The sequence below is a fragment of the Rana temporaria genome, chromosome 3 (assembly GCF_905171775.1).
Source record: "Rana temporaria chromosome 3, aRanTem1.1, whole genome shotgun sequence".
In the NCBI taxonomy this organism is placed as follows: Eukaryota; Metazoa; Chordata; class Amphibia; order Anura; family Ranidae; genus Rana; species Rana temporaria.
Genome location: NC_053491.1, coordinates 419,256,392 through 419,276,749, shown reverse-complemented (window position 1 = coordinate 419,276,749; position 20,358 = coordinate 419,256,392). Strand labels below are relative to the sequence as shown.

Sequence of the window (20,358 nt, the reverse complement as noted above, 5' to 3'; positions counted from 1 at the left end):
AAGGACGTATTGGTTTTGACGTGAACGTAAATTACGTCCAGCCCCATTCACGGACGAGTTACGCAAACGACTTAAAATTTTCAAATTTCGTTGCGGGAACGACGGCCATACTTAACATTGGTACGCCACCATATAGCAGGGGTAACTTTACGCCGAGAAAAGCCTAACGTAAACAGCGTAACTGTACTGCGTCGGCCGGGCGTATGCTTGTGAATTCGCGTATCTAGCTGATTTACATATTTCGACGCGTAAATCAGCGTACACGCCCCTAGCGGCCAGCGTAAATATGCAGTTACAATCCGACTGCGTAAGAGACTTACGCCGGTCGGATCTAATACAAATCTATGCGTAACTGATTCTAAGAATCAGGCGCATAGATACGACGGCGCAACTCAGAGATACGACGGCGTATCTGGAGCGTATCTCTTCTGAGAATCTGGCCCCCAATATCTCTTCTGAGAATCTGGCCCCCAATATATTTTTGGCCGAAGGAAAAGTCAGAGTCCAGGATCACACCTAACACCATGTACCGTTGTTCGAGTATTCAAGATACAGTAGATTCAGTGGGAGACTCATCCATCCATACGGTGTAGTGTGGATGGAGGATTCTGTTTGATTTTTTTGTGTTAAGCCAAGTGCCTGAATGAGTAAAAAAGAGTGTATGGCCAGTTTCACACTATGTCAGGGAGTGGCAATGCCATTGTCCAAAAGAGACATACAGAACAGGGAGTATTTTTTTTTTAAGTTTAGAACGAAGGCTGACATATTTTAAAGACTTTGGGCCAGATTCAGAGAGACTTACAACGGCGTATCAGTAGATACGCCGTCGTAAGTCTGAATGAGCGCCGTCGCATCTTTACGCGCATTCTTAAAATGAGATACGCCTCACTGTTGCCAAGATACGACTGACGTAAGTCTCCTACGCCATTGTATCTTGTGTGCATATTTACGCTGGCCGCTAGGGGCGTTTACGTTGATTTACGCGTTGAATATGTAAATGAGCAAGATACGCCGATTCACGAACATACGTACGCCAGTCGCAGTAAGCTACGTCGTTTACGTAAGACATACGCCGGCGTAAAGATAAAACACCTCTCTAGGTAGCGTAGCCCATGCAAGGTATGGACGTCGGAACTGCCGTCAGATTTTACGTCGTTTACGTAAGTCGTACGTTAATGGGGCTGGGCGTAAGTTAGGTTCACGTCGTACGCATTGAGCCGTCGTATCGTAGGGAGTATTTGCGACGTGATTCTGAGCATGCGCGCGCATGCGCCGTACCAACGGCCCTTCATTTACATGGGGTGACGGTTACTTTACATGTAGCACGCCCACTACCTGCCTAATTTGAATTAGGCGGGCTTACGCCGGCCCATTTTCGCTACGCCGACGTAACTTAGGGAGCAAGTGCTTTGTGAATACTGGCCTTGCCTCACTATGTTACGTCGGCGTAGTAAAAATGGGATGCGCTACGCCGGCCAAAAGATACGCCGCTATATGTGAATCTGGTCCTTTGTCTACTTCTTTAGGGCTTATTAAAGCGAAGGTCCGCCCAAAATAAAAAAATGAAAGCCAGTAGCTACACATACTGCAGCTGCTGGCTTTTAATAATAGGACACTTACCTGTCCTGGAGTCCAGTGATGTCGGCACCGCAGCTGATGTTTCCATCAGCTGTTGGGTGCTGCCGCCACCATGGCGGGTAAGGGAACTCGGAGGGGGAGGAGGAGGGAGCCCCACGGTGACGTCATGGGCCGCGGTGTGGACTCCCGGAAGTGGGCCAGGTATCCTGTCGCCCCTCCCGAAAGGTGCCAATTGTGGCACCGGAGGGGAAGAGGAGACAAATGAGCAGAAGTACCACTTTTGGGTGGATCTCCGCTTTAACAAACATAATTATTTTACAATTTAGGGTTATGTTTTAAAGCCCCAACAGCCCATACTCATCTTTCTCTGCCAATTCTTTTGGGAGTGCATAAAACACTTTACACAAGGCTGGGGAGTCTACACATGTGGCAACGCTGGTACTTGCTGACTAGCCCAGTGCTGTCACGAGTAGTGAACTCCATGTTCATTATACAGTGGTATCAGATATATTTCTTAGATCATAACACTTCCAAAGAAACAGCCGCGGAGGAGGGAAGAAAAAAATAAATGTTACTGAGGAGGAAAGGGTTTAATGACAACCTGTTGCTTTGTCATGTATTGGCAAAGCAAATGTTTGTTTTAAGGCTGGAGGATATATTTAAAGAGGAGCTAAACCTTGGAAGCTGCACCCAAAAAAGGCAAGTAGAGGGCAAAGGACTAGTCACCAGTATTACCTATGATCCTTCTGCAGGCTATTACTAACTTACCAGTGAAAATAGTAGTCATAGGTAGCAGTGCCTTAGATCTCACACTGCAGATATACAGCTATGAGGCTGTAGTCACATAAGTGCCTAGGCACACTCACATACCAGGAAGTACACTGCTATTTTTCAGGAGGCATTTAAGACAAACAGTACATTTCCAGGGAACTGATTAGGCACAATTAACATTTCTAAATGTTCCCTAGAGTGGGGATCGAAAGTTTGGGCACCCCAGGTAAAAATTTGTATTAATGTGCATAACGAAGCCAAGGAAAGATGGAAAAATCTCCAAAAGGCATCAAATTACAGATTGGATGTTCTTATAATATGTCAAAAAAAGTTATATTTTATTTCCATCATTTACACTTCCAAAATTACAGAAAACAAAAAAATGGTGTCTGCAAAAGTTTGGGCACCCTGCAGAGTTAATATCTTGTACTGCCCCCTTTGGCAAGTATCACAGCTTGTAAACGCTTTTTGTAGCCAGCCAAGAGTCTTTCAATTCTTGTTTGAGGTATCTTTGCCCATTCTTCCTTACAAAAGTCTTCCAGTTCTTTGAGATTTCTGGGCTGTCTGTCACACACTGCTCTTTTAAGGTCTATCCATAGATTTTCAATTATGTTGAGGTCAGGAGATTGTGAAGGCCATGGCAAAACCTTCAGTTTACGCCTCTTGATGTAATCCCCCGTGGATTTTGAGGTGTGTTTAGGATCATTATCCATTTGTAGAAGCCATCATCTCTTTAACTTCAGCTTTTTCACAGATGGCATCAAGTTACCATCCAAAATTTTCCTGACATTTTATTGAATCCATTTTTCCTTCTACTCGTGAAATGTTCCCTGTGCCACTGGCTGCAATACAACCCCAAAGCATGATTGATCCACCCCCATGCTTAACAGTTGGACAGAGGTTCTTTTCATTAAATTCTGTGCTCTTTCTTCTCCAAACGTACCTTTGCTCATTCCAGCCAAAAAGTTATATTTTAACCTCATCGGTCCACAGAACTTGTTTCCAAAATGCATCAGGCTTGTCTATATGTTCATTTGCAAAGTTCAAACGCTGATTTTTGTGGTGAGGACGTAGAAGAGGTTTTCTTCTGATGACTCTTCCATGAAGACCATATTTGTACAAGTATCTCTTTATAGTGGAATAGTGTACCACAACTCCAGTGTCTGCCAGATCTTTCTGGAGGGATCGTGCAGTCAAACGTGGGTTTTGAATAGCTTTTCTCACAATCCTGCAAGCTGTTCTGTCTCATATTTTTCTTGGTCTTCCAGATCTTGCTTTAACTTCCACTGTTCCTGATGACTGCCATTTCTTAATTACATTCCGAACAGAGGATTTTGACATCTGAAAACACTTTGCTATCTTCTTATAGCCTTCTCCAGCTTTGTGAGCGTCAACTATTTTCAGTTTCAGTTCTCTAGACAACTGCTTAGAAGAACCCATGGTGCTGATTGTTGGGGCAAGGTCAGATGAGTCTGGGCATTTAAAACCTTTGAGATTGACATCACCTGGTCTTCCCAGACAATGATTGAGAACAATCCATGACACTGGCAGGTCTCAGCTTTGCAAAGGGGGCAGTGCATGCTATAAATTCTGCAGGGTGCCAAAACTTTTGCAGACGCCATTTTTTTGTTTTCTGTAATTTTGAAAGTGTAAATGATGGAAATAAAATCTAACTTTTTTTGACATATTATAAGAATGTTTAATCTGTAATTTGATGCCTTTTGGAGATTTTTCCATCTTTCCTTGGCTTCGTTATGCACATTAATACAAATTTTTACCTGGGGTGCCCAAACTTTTGATCCCCTGTGCTGCCCCCAATAGGGGCATAGAATATGAGATGCATAGCCTCAGTTAATATTAGCATTGTTATATAGATTAGAGTTTATATAGTGTGGTTTGCCTACTATTTTCTCATAGCTAAATCTATGTGTTATCCTATGCTGCCATCTAGTGGCCTTTGTTGCAATGCACATGTTTATGTGATTCTTTGAGTTACCACATATTTTCACTGTATGTATGCCCCTCCCTGCTTCCTGTGTGGAGTACTTCCTGTGTCATCTCTTCAGCCAGCAAGCCACATGTAGAAGGACACTCATGTACTCTGCTCAGTAGGTAGGAAAGGCATCATCTTTTGACCGCACAATACTATCACCATTCATCTGCTGTTCCTGTTATCTGCTGTAACCCCTGAAGTTTAAAGAATAAACACCTCTTTTGAATGAATCGGTATTGACGAGTTCAGCTGTCTGACAAGGATTGTCCGCAGTGAGTATATCTGCTTATACAGGCCAGGCATAGAGGTCTCAGCAAGGGATATATCGCTATCACAACAATCGGAGTCAGAACAGTCAAAAGATGCATAGAATTCTTACAGCATGCTGGGTATATGTGTGTGCCTAATCTGCAATCAAGCTCAGTGCCAGCCGCCATCTTGTGAAAAGCACATGGTCGCACAAGCTTAATGTGCTTCATGTGAATGTTGAAAGCTGTTTCTCTAATTGAACTGTGTTACCCCACCTGTCTAAGCTGCTGTTCGTCTTCTTAAAGAGACAGTACCATTTTTTACAAAACCGTGAGAAATGTCTAGACAAGGCTCTGAACACTCTTTTACAGCTGAACCAACGCAGATTCATCATGCCTCTGAACCCGCAGACGTACAGGGAGCAGACTCTGCAGATATTGCTGAACAGAGTGTAAGACCCAAGCGTACAATAAAACCAATACAGAAACTCAGAGAAAACTATGAATACACTAGAGATAAGTTCTCCAGCAAGCTATCGGACTTCTGGGACAGAACTTCACACTGCATGTCAGTTTTGCCACACTTTAATGATCAACCGGCTGAACTAGGAGATTCTATAGTTCGCCTATCTGCTGCGTATGAACACTACCAACGGCTGTCTGCAAAATACACTGCCTTCTTGCAAGACTGTAATATATAGAGGACTCTTCAGCAGAACTGACCAAGACTGATGCATTAAACCAACAAAGGGATCTCTTAGTGCAAAATGCTCAGTGTAAGGCAGAACTCCGCATTGCTCAACTGCAAGAGACCAGATCTCACAGATCAACATCAACCAAGCACACTGCACGTTCTTCTAGATCCTCTCGCTCCAGAAGTTCAACATTAAGCGACAAGCTAATAGAGGCCCGCGCTGAGGCTGAATCCAAAAAAGCGCAAAGCTCCCTTGCTAAGAAAGAAGCAGAGATGAAGGCCCAAAGCAAAGCTCTTGAAGCAGAGATGGAATCCCAAATAAAGATTCTGCAAATAGAGAAAGAGGAAGCAGGTGCGCTAGCAAGGCTGAAAGTCCTTGAACAAGCAATGGGTCAAAGTACTAATTCAGACTGTCTTATCCCAGCAGAACTGGAAGATCCAATTGATCGCACCAGTGATTATGTGCTAAAGCATAATGTTTACAAAGATACAGAGTCATCTCCTGTACCTCCTACTAACAACACTGTTCTGACTCTCAACTCAGGGACCTCCCAGCTCCAAATGCCTGAGTCTCCGCAAGTCCACAACGCAAGAGCATCTACGCAGCAAACCACATCAACTCCTGCCATCAACAAGGTGACTTCCAGCTACAAGCCGCAGCTCCAGCCACAGCCAGCAGAAGCCCTAAAGACTACAGCAAGGTTAAGCGCTCATGCAACATCATTTCATCCTGGTAAACCTCACCCTTCTTCACCAGAGAACTTTCACACCCAAGGGGTTCCACAGATTACTTTGGCACCAAAGAGTGAGAGATCAGACTTGAATGACTTAGCCAGCTATATGGCGCGCCGTGAGCTCATTATCACCAGCCTCTCAAGGTTCGATGACTGTCCAGAGAGCTACAGGGCCTGGAGATCAACCTTCAAGGCTGCTATTGCTAATTTCAACCTTACTAGCAAGAACGAACTTGATTTGCTCATAAGGTGGCTGGGGCCAGAATCTGCAAATCGTGTTAAAAGACTGAGGACAGTACATGTTGACCACCCAGATGCAGGTCTTGTTGCCACATGGGCAAGACTTGAGCAAGCCTATGGTAGCTCAGAAGCCATAGAAAGCGCTCTATTCAAGAGACTGCAAAACTTCCCAAAAATAGGGAACAAAGACTATCGCAAGCTCCAAGATCTAAGTGACCTCCTCATGGAGTTAGAGTTGGCAAAGACAGACCCACGTCTACCTGGTCTAAGCTTCCTGGACACTGCTCATGGTGTCAATCCAGTGGTGTCTAAACTGCCATACGGCCTGCAGGAGAGATGGGCGCAGCAGGGCTCAAGGTACAAAAGAGACTATAACGTATCCTTTCCTCCATTCTCATATTTTTGCAGGTTCATCAGTGAACAAGCCTGGATGAGAAATGATCCCAGCTTCAGCTTCAGTGAACCCAACTTGCCTGCTTCATCACCATCTCTAAGGTATGACAACACAGCAGCTAAACACAGAGACTTTCATAGAGCAATATCTGTTAAAAGGACAGACATCCCACCACCCGTATCCTCTCATGCATACCAGAGTGATTCGGGTGATAAAGATAAAGATCCTAATCGTCAGTGCCCTATTCACAAGAAGCCTCACCCTCTTAAGAAATGCCGAGAGCTGAGAGCAAAGACTTTACAAGCGCGCAGGGAGATTCTCCAGAAACTTGGAGTATGCTACAGGTGCTGTGCTTCTTATAGTCATTTTGCCAAGGACTGTAAAGTTGTCATCAAGTGCACAGAATGCAGCAGCGAAAGACATGTGACAGCTATGCATCCTACTCCACTTACAGACAGCCCACAGCAGCTACCTACCTCCACCCCTCTCTCAAATCATGGCGGGGAGCAACCAAGCCATGCTCTAGCCCAGGAGAATGTTTCTTCTTCATGCACAGAAGTCTGTGGAGAAGGTTTAGATCACAAGTGCTGTGCCAAGATATGCCTTGTTAAGGTATACCCAGAGGGTCAACCTGAAAAAGCTGCCAGGATGTATGCCATAATAGATGAACAGAGCAACAGATCCCTGGTCAAGCCTAAATTCTTTGAGATCTTTGGCATTGAGGGTCATGCCACACCGTATACTCTCAGAACCTGTTCTGGTCGCGTAGAGACTTTCGGCAGAAGGGTCGATGGGTTCATGGTGTCTCATATCGAAGGGAAAGAGGGCATACTCCTACCAACATTAGTCGAGTGTGACCAGATACCAGATGAAAGAGAAGAGAGTCCTACTCCAGAGGCTGCATATCACCATCCTCACTTAAGGCACCTTGCTAATGAGATTCCCGCAATGGACATGAATGCTGAAATCTTAGTCTTGCTAGGAAGAGACATTCTTAGAGTACATAAGGTACGTGAGCAGTGTGATGGACCTGAGGATGCCCCTTATGCACAAAGACTTGATCTAGGCTGGGTAATAGTGGGCGATGTATGCTTGGATAGAATGTGTACATCATCTGAGATCCACTCCTTCAAAACTTACATGTTAGGAAATGGACGTGCATCCCACTTCAAAGAGTGCCCTCACCATTATGAAATAAAGGAGAAGCCTCTTGACATCATCCAAGTACCTGATGTCACTCCTATCCTTTGTGATGACAACCTAGGTACCACAGTGTTTTGTACCACAAGTGACGACAACAAAATAGCCTTGTCAGTTGAAGACAGAGAGTTCATCAAAATAATGGACAAAGAATTCTTCAAGGATGAGTCTAACAGCTGGGTTGCACCATTGCCTCTTCGTGCTGCAAAGGTCAAACTGCCAAACAATCGTGAACAGGCTTTATCCAGATTCAACTCACTTCAACGAACACTAAAGAACAGGCCTGAAATGAAGGACCATTTCATTACCTTTATGAAAAGGATCTTTGACAATGAGCACGCTGAGCCAGCTCCACCTCTTCAAATACACGATGAGTGCTGGTACCTACCCTTCTTCGGAGTGTACCATCCACGTAAGCCAAAACAAATTAGGGTAGTGTTCGACTCCAGTGCCAAGCATCAGGGCGTATCCCTGAACGATATTCTTCTCACTGGTCCTAACCTTACCAACAACCTTGTAGGTGTACTCATGAGGTTCAGAAGAGAGCCAGTTGCCATAACTGCGGACATTGAACAAATGTTTCATTGCTTTATTGTACGAGAAGACCATAGGAACTTCCTAAGGTTTCTGTGGCACCGTGACAACAACATGAATAATGAGATGATTGAATACCGCATGAAGGTTCATGTTTTCGGAAATAGCCCCTCACCTGCCGTCGCAACATACGGTTTACGAAGGACTGCTCTTGACGGAGAACAGGAGTATGGTGCAGATGCTCGACATTTCGTCGAGAGAGATTTCTATGTGGACGATGGACTTAAATCTTTACCTACATCGGAAGAAGCCATAGACCTGCTCCAAAGGACACAAGTTATGCTTTCTGAGGCTAACCTCAGACTACACAAGATTGCCTCAAACAGTGTTGCTGTTATGAAAGCCTTTCAACCTGGCGATCATGCCACAGGGTTTAAAGACTTAAATCTGGGGATGGACATGCCACCTGTGCAGAGAAGTCTGGGCCTACGGTGGGACTTATTAAAGGACAGCTTCGGCTTTCAAGTCAGCTCTGCAGACAAGCCATTTACCAGGCGTGGAGTTCTGTCAGTGGTGAACAGCCTATACGATCCAATGGGATTTGTGGCTCCCATCACCATACAAGGTAAATCCATACTTAGACAGCTCTCAGAGACTACCAAAGATTGGGATGCCCCACTACCAATAGACAAACTTTCAAGGTGGGAGTCCTGGAAACAGTCGTTACATGCCTTAGATGGAATCCATATACCACGCTGCTACACTCCGACTTCCCTTGCTACCAGTCGGAGGAAAGAGCTGCACATCTTCTCAGATGCATCTACTGAGGCCATAGCAGCTGTTGCCTACCTCAAGGTAAGGGATTCAGCTAATCTGACCCATGTAGGGTTTCTGTTTGGGAAAGCTAAGTTAGCGCCCAAGCCTGAACACACAATTCCTAGGCTTGAACTTTGTGGGACTGTGCTAGCTGTAGAGATTGCAGATTTCATACTGCGTGAGCTAGACATTCAGATAGATGACATCAAATTCTACACAGACAGCAAGGTTGTTCTGGGCTACATATACAACCAGACTAAACGTTTCTATGTCTATGTCAGCATCCGTGTAGAAAGAATAAGAAAATCATCTAAACCTGAACAATGGCATTATGTTCCATCTGAAATTAATCCTGCAGATCATGGCACCAGGCCAGTGTCTGCGAGTGCCTTTGTAAATTCTTCTTGGTTAACAGGTCCTGAATTCTTGCTGACTGATCCAGAAGAAACCACGGCTGACGTCTTCAGTCTTCTAGAACCCGACAAGGATCCAGAGGTTCGTCCTGAAGTTAAAACCCTTGTCACCAGAACTGAACAAAGACGTGCCTTGGGCTGTCAACGCTTTGAACGTTTCTCCAAGTGGACAAGGCTGGTACGCACCACCGCAAGGTTAGTTCATATTGCACACTGCTTTCACACGAAGCTCACAGATGCTCACTGTCAAGGTTGGCACATGTGCCAAAAGCTTCTTTCTGCAAAAGACATTGCTGAAGCTGAACTGATCGTAATATGCAGTGTACAACAGGATGTCTTTGGCTCAGAAATCAGACGTATCCGTGACAAGGGGGACATTCCAAAAAACAGTTCAATTGCTAACCTGAACCCATTCATTGACAATGATGGCACGTTAAGGGTTGGTGGACGCCTAAACAAGGCTAAGTTCAGTGAGCAAGAACAGAATCCTCTCATTATACCTGCTCGCCATCACATCACCACTTTGCTCATACGGCATTACCATGAAAGGGTGAAACACCAAGGTAGACACTTCACAGAGGGAGCCATAAGAGTCGCAGGCCTTTGGATTATAGGGACTGTAAAGACTTTCATCAGACCTATCACGGAACTCATTTTGCTCTTGCCGTTTGGAGGCTGAACTTACTTGGGTATGCTGTTGGATTCTACCTGCAACTTCGAGAAGGAAGTATCTGGAACTTTAGTTGTCACAACTTGAAGCCTTATATTATAGTTGTTGCATTATATGCATGTTCTCCATTATGTCTTTCAGGTTTTCATGACATCAAGCAAATTGCGCTGTTGTTTATTTGCATAACTACCGTTGTATTATGTAAATAGTGGCATTATCATGCCAGACGGGGAGTGTGCTGCCCCCAATAGGGGCATAGAATATGAGATGCATAGCCTCAGTTAATATTAGCATTGTTATATAGATTAGAGTTTATATAGTGTGGTTTGCCTACTATTTTCTCATAGCTAAATCTATGTGTTATCCTATGCTGCCATCTAGTGGCCTTTGTTGCAATGCACATGTTTATGTGATTCTTTGAGTTACCACATATTTTCACTGTATGTATGCCCCTCCCTGCTTCCTGTGTGGAGTACTTCCTGTGTCATCTCTTCAGCCAGCAAGCCACATGTAGAAGGACACTCATGTACTCTGCTCAGTAGGTAGGAAAGGCATCATCTTTTGACCGCACAATACTATCACCATTCATCTGCTGTTCCTGTTATCTGCTGTAACCCCTGAAGTTTAAAGAATAAACACCTCTTTTGAATGAATCGGTATTGACGAGTTCAGCTGTCTGACAAGGATTGTCCGCAGTGAGTATATCTGCTTATACAGGCCAGGCATAGAGGTCTCAGCAAGGGATATATCGCTATCACAACAATCGGAGTCAGAATATCCCCACTGTATATTATAACAAATCTTTTCTATTTTAGCTTTGCTTGTCCACATCTAAAGTTGTATTTAAGTTATTGCAGCTTGCTATTGCTTTGCCAATCTAGACATCAAATAATGTTTAACTAAAGATTTATAATTTTCTAGGACTGGCTTTCTTGCCTGCCAGCATTTCATACCTGCTATGTACTAACCTGTTTGGGAGGCTGTCTCATAAGATGGGAAGGTGAGACAAACATACTCTACTGAAACTCCAGCTTATTATTTGACTGAATAAGGTGACAATCTTTTTCTTTTTTTTTTTTTTTAGGTGGCTGTGTACACTTGTTGGTATGCTTGTGGTTGGAGTTAGCCTTCTTTGTGTGAGTACTATTTGGTAATTTTGCACAATAATGATGGTGAACTTAAAACATATATATTATTGAAATGCTGCACCAATACTATATTGCCTTTGACCTTGCAAAGCTATTTTGCCCTTATAAACCACTAAGGCTCCATTCACACTTGTAAAACTCCAAAGTTGCACCAACTTTGGAGTGAAACTATGGACGTGTGCAACATGGATACGACTTTGGCTTTGACCAGTGATAATGGAAAACTGTTGCATCGTATAACATTTAGATATGACTTTCATGCAACTTCTGAGGGTTAACATTGAAGTCTATGGCCCTCGAGTTGCATGAAAGTTGGAGAAAAGTAGTGCATGAACTACTTTGAAGTAGACACTAGAGTAAGTTCATGCAGATAAGAAGTAGCTGAAAGAGGATGGAGAAGATCAACAACACCAAAATGCAAATAAAAAAGAAAAACGAAAAAAAAAACCTTCCCAACTGGGTGCATAGTCAACTCTTCAAGGCAGCAACAGCCTCCTGTGTTTACAGCCTGGATGCAGAAATCTCCTAAGAAGTCATACATTTCTGCACAGTAACTCCCCATGGGCTTGATTGGTTGCCGCGTACACACGACCGTTTTTCATGACGAGAAAAATGGCATTTTTAAAATTGGTCGTTAAAAACGATCGTGTGTAGGCTCCAGAGCATTTTTCTCAATGAGACAAATGGCCATTAAAAATTTAGAACCTGCTCTATTTTTTCTCGTTGTTTTTCACGTCGTTGTGAAAAACGGTCGTGTGTAGGCTTTAACGATGGGGATGCTCAGAAGCAAGTTCTGAGAAGGGAAATTGCATAATCAGCCCAAAGGGTGGCGCCATTCGAATAGAACTTCCCCTTTATAGTGCCGTTGTACGTGTTGTATGTCACCGCGCTTTGCTCGAGCATTTTTTATCACGATCGTGTGTATGCAAGGCAGGCTTGAGAGGAATCACGTCGAGAAAAAATGCATTTTTTTCCATGACATAAAAAAATCAGGGTCTTTACTGTAATTATGCACTAAGGTAGGGGTTCTAGATTAGCTTGGGTAGGCTGTTTTAGCAAACATGTAGGTTGTACCCATATACTGTATAAAGACATCCCACAATTTAATTTAACCAATTGTCTAACTTTTTACATTTTACCATAAGACATAATTCTCAAATACTTCAACATCTAGCAAACTAAAAGGCCATGAAAGATTTTCAACTTTATCCTTTTATGTACCAGACCTTAATATCCTGATGCTCTTCCATGTTTCAGGTTCCACTCGCTGTCAATATTTATGGCCTCATTGGTCCCAATGCTGGAATTGGCGTTGCCCTTGGAATGGTGGACGCATCTGTTATGCCCATCATGGGAAACTTAGTTGATCTGCGTCACACCTCCGTTTATGGTGGGATATATGCCATCTCCGATATTGCCCTGTGCCTGGGCTTTGCAGTGGGTAAGAAAATTTTTAATCCATATAAAACTCCTGATATTATATAAAAGTGTCTGCTGTTGACACATACAGGTCTGCCATCATGAAAAATGTCACAATCGACTTTGTGCAAATCGCTGAAGTGCAAGAGCAGAAGTGCTACTTATTTAAAGAACACCACTTTTTTGGAAGAAACCCCTGCATGTGCAACCCCTTCTTAAAGTAGTTATAAACGCTTTACAACTACTTTAACCTACAGGTAAGCCTAGATTAAGGCTTACCTGTAGGTGCTTGAAATATCTCCTAAGCCTCCACGGTTTAGGAGATATTTGCAATGTCCCCAAACAATGCCTTCTACTGCGCATTCGCCATCTTGAAAGGGCACACTGTGCCATTTCAAACTGCGGTCATGGAGTGACGTCACGCGACTCCGGCCAGTCACAAAGCCAAAGTTTGCGGCCCGGAAGGAAGAGGGGTGAAGAATGGACGCTCGCTGCCAGCGAGGAAGACGGGGACTAATAACTTCTGACAAGTTCTTCGAACATGAGATAACATGAGCTAAAATATTGTGTTGGGAGGGAGCTTAGAGGGAGATAAGCATGGAGCTTGTCTATTCAGAATACAGCTCTGCATGTTCCTTTGTTCCTCTGCCTATGTGGATGTGGTTTCCCTGCATCCAATTTGCATAGCAGGAGAATGTGACTGGCTCTCTATGGAGCCGGTTCACATATCTCCGCAGCAGGTCCAGTGCGATTTATTGAAAAAAAATAGGATTTTATGTTCACCGTAAAATCTCTTTCTCTGAGTTCATGGATGGACACAACCTTAATCTTGACATAGGTTAATCCCACTATCTATCTTTAGAAGTGACTAGGCAGAAGTGTTAACTTCAAAGCAGAACCGCCCTGCCCAGGGTGCGGTCCCACTGACTATATCCCCTCAGCCTGCACTAGGCAATTCAGTTTGTAGCAAGCAGTACAGACAAAGAGGGGTGGGTGCTGTGTCTATCCATGAACTCAGAGAAAGAGATTTTACGATGAGCATAAAATCCTATTTTCTCTTTCGTTCATAGATGGACACAGCCTTAATCTTGACATAGTGGGACGTCCCAAAGCAGTGTCAAAATGAGGGGTAAGAACAGCATAAAAATAAACTTCACCCCAAAACAGAGCTCCTCAACTGAGGAGTTGTGACTCTAAACAGCCACCTGCAAAACTTTGCGGCCGAAGGAAGCATCCGAAGATTGCACTCACATCAACTTGTAAAGTTTAGTGAAAGTGTGACCGGGCGACCAGGTCGCCGCCTTACACACCTGGGAAACAGACACTTGATGTCAGAAACCCCAAGAGGCACCATTGCCCTAGTCGAATGCTTCGTGATAGGGAGGCGCCCGACCCTTTATGGCGTAAGCCTGATCAGGATCTGTCATGTCCACCTCGAAATGGTGGCCGATGAGACCGCTGGGCCCTTCTTGGGACCAGCCACCGAAACAAACAGTGAGTCTGAACTCCGGAACGGAGCAGTAACAGACAAGTATCTTGAAAAGTAGATGAAAGATGGATAGCCGCACTCCAAAAAAAAACTGCAGGTTGTCTTTTATTCAAAAAAACAGCAAATACATCACCGAATCATAAAACAGGAACAGCCGACGTTTCGCACAAGATTAGTGCTTATTCACTCAGCCATGAATAAGCACTAATCTTGTGCGAAACGTCGGCTGTTCCAAGCACCCTTGGAATCCTGTTTTAAACGTGTGACCATATAGTAGACTCACCTAGAGCGGTAACTATCTTTCTTGTATTCGTAACAGACAAGTATCTTCTCGGAGCTCGGACAGCGTCCAAGGGATGCCACATCGTCTCCTTAGGATTCGACGGATGAGGACACAAGTATGGCAGCCAAGCAGATACTGGCTGGAAAAAGCGCCCAGAGGCGATTCAGTTCGCATGCGTTGCGCTATAAAAGTCATTTATTCATTCATTCAATGTCTTCCTTGAGATGGAGGGTCAAAATGACCTTAGGAAGAAAAAAGACTGTGGATGCAGCACCACCTTATCCTTGTGGAAGATCAATAGGGAGCCTTTCATGACAAGGCTGCCAGCTCAGAACCCGTCTTAACTGACATAACAGCCACCAAATGGACCACTTTCTGAGAAAGTGTCAACAAGGGAACTTCCCTAATGTTCTCAAACATTGGTTCTGAGGCACCTAGAGGTTATGGCTATGGTCGGCACGTGCTCGATGGCCAAAACTGAGAAGGATACAAGGATCTGGGATCCAGCCTGTCGCCCAGTCGGCAGTTGATCGAAGCACATCTACCGCATGGTAACGGAGGTGGCTGTTGGCCAGGCTACTGCGACTTGGCCCTGTAGATCGGTCCGATGCAAGCCCTGGAGCGTATAGCTCCCCGGCCACCCGTAGAGCGACGGGTATGTCGTGGACGACCCAGCGCGCAGCTATGGTCAGCACACGCTCGATGGCCGAAACTAGGAAGAATACAAGGATCTGGGATCCAGCCTGTCGCCCAGTCGGCAGTTGATTGAAGATCGCAGGAAAAAAATAAATGAATAAAAAATCCAAAAAATGTATCCAAACTAAAAGCCTCCAAGCCATGGGCTTGAAAAGAGCCATGTCATCTCCTTAGACTAGGCAGAAAAAAATGAATTGCCTAGTGCAGGCTGAGGGGATATAGTCAGTGGGACCGCACCCTGGGCGGGGCGGATCTGCTTTGAAGTTAACACTTCTGCCTAGTCACTCCTAAAGATGGATTAATCCCACTATGTCAAGATTAAGGCTGTGTCCATCCATGAGCGGAAGAGAAAGTGTGCCTTTTTTGGTCTGTTTCAGGTCCGAATTCAGCCCCAAATTTGGGCTGAAATCGGACCCCTTTCACACTGGGTCGTTTTGCAGGCGCTATTGCGCTAAAAATAGCGCCTGCTAACCAACCCTAAACAGCAGCTGCTGTGTCTCCAGTGTTAAAGTCCCGCTTTTCAGTGGTTTTTAACTAGCGGGTAGGTTAAACTTATGTAGGAAAATGTGTTTCATCTCTATGTACCATCTGAGGCTGTTCACTTCAATGGGTATATGTGAGGGTTTACATCCACTTTAACCACTTTCCGACCGTATGCTGTGTATATACGGTGGCTCTCCTTGGCAGGATCATGTACCTAGTATGTGAACTTGCACTTCTGGGTCTGGGGGGGAACGCGCCACCGGCAGGCCCGCTGTTATTTAACACAGAGGAAGCTGATTGGCGGGTACGACAGGCTCAATGTCCGCCAGCACCCACTGATGCTTAGGTACACAGGCAGAATGGCAGTCTGCTTATGTAAAGAAGGCAGATTGCTGTTCTGTCACTAGACATGGATCCTGTGTCTCTGCTAAGCAGGGGACCATGACTTCTCCTAGTACCAGCACCTCCCCCACAGTAGTAAAGCACATGTCAAGTACACATTTAACCTTTTGATCGCCCTTAACGTTAACCCCTTTCCAGCCAGTGTCATTAGTAAAGTGACAGTGCATATTTTTTAGCAGTGATCACTGTATTAGTGTCACTGGTTCCCAAAAAGTGTCAGTGTTCCGACTGTCCACTGCAATATCGCAGCCCCACTATAAGTCACTGATTGCCTGCTATTACTAGTAAAAATAAAAAAATAAAATAAAAAAAAGAATTTTTGCACAAACCAATCAATATATGCTTATTGAGATTTTTTTAACAAAAATTTGTAGCAGAATACATACTTGCCTAAATTGGTGAAGAAATACAATTTTTTTTCTTCAATTTTTTTATTGAATATGTGTTTTAGCAGAAAGTAAAAAATCTTGTTATTTTTTTTTTCAAAATTGGCTTTTTTTTTTTCTGTTTATAGCGCAAAAAAATTACCATAGCAGAGGTAATCAAATGCAACCAAAATAAAATACTATTTGTGGGAAAAAAGGACATTAATTTTATTTGGGTACAGCGTTGCACGGCCGCACAATTGTCAGTTAACCACTTGACCACTGGGCACGAAAACCCCCTTAATCACCAGACCAATTTTCAGCTTTCGGTGCTCTCACAATTTGAATGACAATTACTCAGTCATACAACATTGTACCCATCTGAAATTTTTGTCCTTTTTTTCACACAAATAGAGCTTTCTTTTGGTGGTATTTGATCACCTCTGCGGTTTTTATTTTTTGCGCTATAAAAGAAAAAAGACTGAAAATTCTGTAAAAATAAAAAAAAAATTCTAGTTTCTGTCATATTAGCAGGTTATTTCTCACACACATCATATGCATACTACAAATTACACCCCAAAACACATTCTGCTATTCCTCCCGAGTATGGCGATACCACATGTGTGAGACTTTTACACAGCGTGGCCACATACAGAGGCCCAACGTGCAGGGAGCACCATCAGGCGTTCTGGAGCACCCAGGCCAATTTTGACATTTCTCTCCTACATGTAAAAATCATCATTTATTTGCTAAAAAATTACATAGAACCCCAAAACATTATATATGTTTTTTTTTCAAATACCCTAGAGAATACAATGGCGGTTGTTGCAACTTTTTATCTTGCACGGTATTTTCGCAGCAATTTTTTGAACGCGTGTTTTTAAAAAAAAAACTGTTTTGTGCTTAAAAAAAAAAAACAGTAAAGTTAGCCCAATGTTTTTGCATAATATGAAAGATGAAGTTACGCCGAGTAAATAGATACCCAACATGTCACCCTTCAAAATTGCACACGCTCGTGAAATTGCGCCAAACGTTGCTACTTAAAAATCCCCATAGGCGACGTATTGCAAGGTATTGGAGTATTGAGGGTATTGCGGAGTATTGGGGGGTATTGCAGAGTATGGGGGGGTATTGCAGAGTATGGGGGGGTATTGCAGAGTATGGGGGGGTATTGCAGAGTATGGGGTGGTATTGCAGAGTATGGGGTGGTATTGCAGAGTATGGGGGGGTGGTATTGCAGAGTATGGGGGGGTATTGCAGAGTATGGGGGGGTATTGCAGAGTAGGGGGGGGTATTGCAGAGTATGGGGGGGTATTGCAGAGTATGGGGGGGTATTGCAGAGTATGGGGGGGGGGGGTATTGCAGAGTATGGGGGGGGTATTGCAGAGTATGGGGTGGTATTGCAGAGTATGGGGGGGTATTGCAGAGTATGGGGGGGGGGTATTGCAGAGTATGGGGGGGGTATTGCAGAGTATGGGGGGGTATTGCAGAGTATGGGGGGTATTGCAGAGTATTGCACTTTACTTTACTTTAGCGCTTATCATTATTTTTATATTGCAGAGTATTGCGCAGGGATGGCTGGATCTGTGACTGCAATTGTCACAGATCCAGCCCACAGTGCGGCGGCTGCTGCTGCCGCCCGATCCCCCCCCCCCCTCCCTCTCCTCTCACACTGTACCGAACGGTACAGAGAGGAGAGGGAGGAACCGGCGTCATTACATGACGCCGGTTTGTTTACCAAGTGATCGCGCCGTCATTGGACGGCGCGATCACGTGGTAAGGAGCCGCTTCCATTGGCTCCTTACCGCGATCCGTGTTGCTGCGGGTCCCGTGGACCCAGCGAGCGCCGGTGATCGCGTGTGCGCGCAATTCTGACTCTCTGGGAGGACGTATATTGACGCCCTCCTAGAGTTAGGGAACCGCCTTGTAGCCGTATTTCGGCTATAGGGCGGTTACCAAGTGGTTAAAGTAAGCAGTGCCGTATTGCAAAAAATTGCCTGGTCATATAGGGGGTAAATCTTCCAGAGGTCAAGTGGTTAATGCTGTGAAGATGGCCAATCAGAACGCTTCTCCTTTCTGCCAATCGGGAAACGTGTCTCAGAGCCGCGCTTCATGATTGGCGGAGAGGCGATTCAGTGTGAGAATAGTGAATATTCATTCGCTATTCTAACACACTTGGGTGGGCTCCAAGAGCAGTGCTGCGTCCGGAGCCCACCCTATTTTGAAACCTATTAGAGCCTTTGGCTCTAATTGGTGCTTCAAAAAAACACCCCACCACTGTAATTCATGCGCCCAGTGTCCTGAAAGGGGTCAGATGCATGAATAGGGAGAGGCGGCGCCTATGCACCCTAAATGGATGGGCTGCCCCTGCCTGCAACCATCTATGGCCAGAGTTAAGCTTTTCTTGTAATTTAATGAACACCTATTTGTCGTAATGGAGTATAATATGGCCTCCATGTATCTCAAAGCTGTAATTGGGGCTAGCTGCAAAACAAAATTTGTTTAAAAAAATAGTTTAAAAAAAATAGCCAATGAGAAATTAGTACCTTGTTTATGTAAATGTACCTTGATGCATTGTCTGCAGGTGTTATATTTTATTGAATAAACTCATGCACTGATATATGTAAGATTAGAAATTCATACAAACGTTAAATAGGCTTCCATAACCTTTAGACGATTGCAATTTTAGGACCTTCGGTTGGAGGAGCCATTGCAAAGACCATAGGATTTACCTGGTTAATGGTCATCATTGGAATTTTAAATATCATCTATGCACCTCTATGTTTCTTTCTGCGCAATCCACCAGCTAGAGAAGAGAAACTGGTAAGAAGAGTCGCAATTTTTAGTTTTACATTGTCTGTTACAAAACTGCTTCTAATGAATTGTCTCAAATCTGTAGGCTATTATAAACCAGGAATGCTCCATGCAGACAAGGACTTACATGACTCAGAGTAATACTCCAGATCTGCCACTTTCTGACCACAGCGGTGACGAGGAAGACAGTGTTATTCACAACAGAACCGGAAAGATACCCCATTGACCAGTTTTACAACAAGAGTGGTAATGGAGTGCATATAGAAACCTGCGGACTGTTACTTTTCCAACAGCAATCCTCATTGGCCAGCACTGTGGAAAAACAAATTGGATATTAGAAGATTATGTCATGTCCTGAAGAATATAATTGCAACCATCACAGAGATCCTTTCCTCCCTGGCACCACCCGGACAGAAGTCCTCTATGGTTCTCCATCCACTCCTGCCTTGATTACAGCCAGTACCACCAGGCCACACCAACTAGTGCTATCGCAGACATTTGTTAATGATGGCACCATTTCCTGCACACTCTCCGCCTTTTCTCCTCACTCATGTTATGTGATTATTACCATGTTGTGAAGTGCTATAAAAGATTATGGCACTATATAAAAGGTAATAGCAGCAACAATAATAATCACAAAAATTAAAGCAGTATACAGTATGTTATGGAAGTCTTCATGCTACATGGACTATATATGGTCCATCAATTGACAACCAGAAGGAAGAGAGATGAACTGTCCATTGCCCATGTAAATCCCACTCTACCAGTTCTGCTTCCCCAGTTCTGCTTCATCATGTATGAGCTGTTGATTTGGGAAATAATATTCATGCTCCCTAAGGTTACTTTCACATGGGAATCATTAGTTCAGTCACATCTGATGTCTACAGATTCATGTTACATCAGATTGCACTTCTAAGTTCAATTAAAGTGGAACTTCACAGTAAGGGGAAGTCCTGCTCTTCTACCTCCTCCTT

General features: G+C 44.1%; 1 protein-coding gene across 3 annotated transcripts in view; it reads left to right on the top strand.

The window, feature by feature from the left end:
* Window positions 1-20,049, top strand: part of LOC120933120 (chromaffin granule amine transporter-like) — a 73,909-nt gene extending 53,860 nt beyond the window's left edge. For all 3 annotated transcript variants that reach the window (XM_040346126.1, XM_040346127.1, XM_040346128.1), the window contains 5 exons: window positions 11,207-11,285; window positions 11,370-11,421; window positions 12,691-12,874; window positions 19,260-19,393; window positions 19,470-20,049. In XM_040346126.1, the coding sequence (XP_040202060.1) occupies window positions 11,207-11,285; window positions 11,370-11,421; window positions 12,691-12,874; window positions 19,260-19,393; window positions 19,470-19,610 (590 nt within the window). In that variant the 3' untranslated portion in view covers window positions 19,611-20,049. The remainder of the gene's footprint in view (window positions 1-11,206; window positions 11,286-11,369; window positions 11,422-12,690; window positions 12,875-19,259; window positions 19,394-19,469) is intronic.
* The last annotated feature ends 309 nt before the right edge of the window (window positions 20,050-20,358 follow it).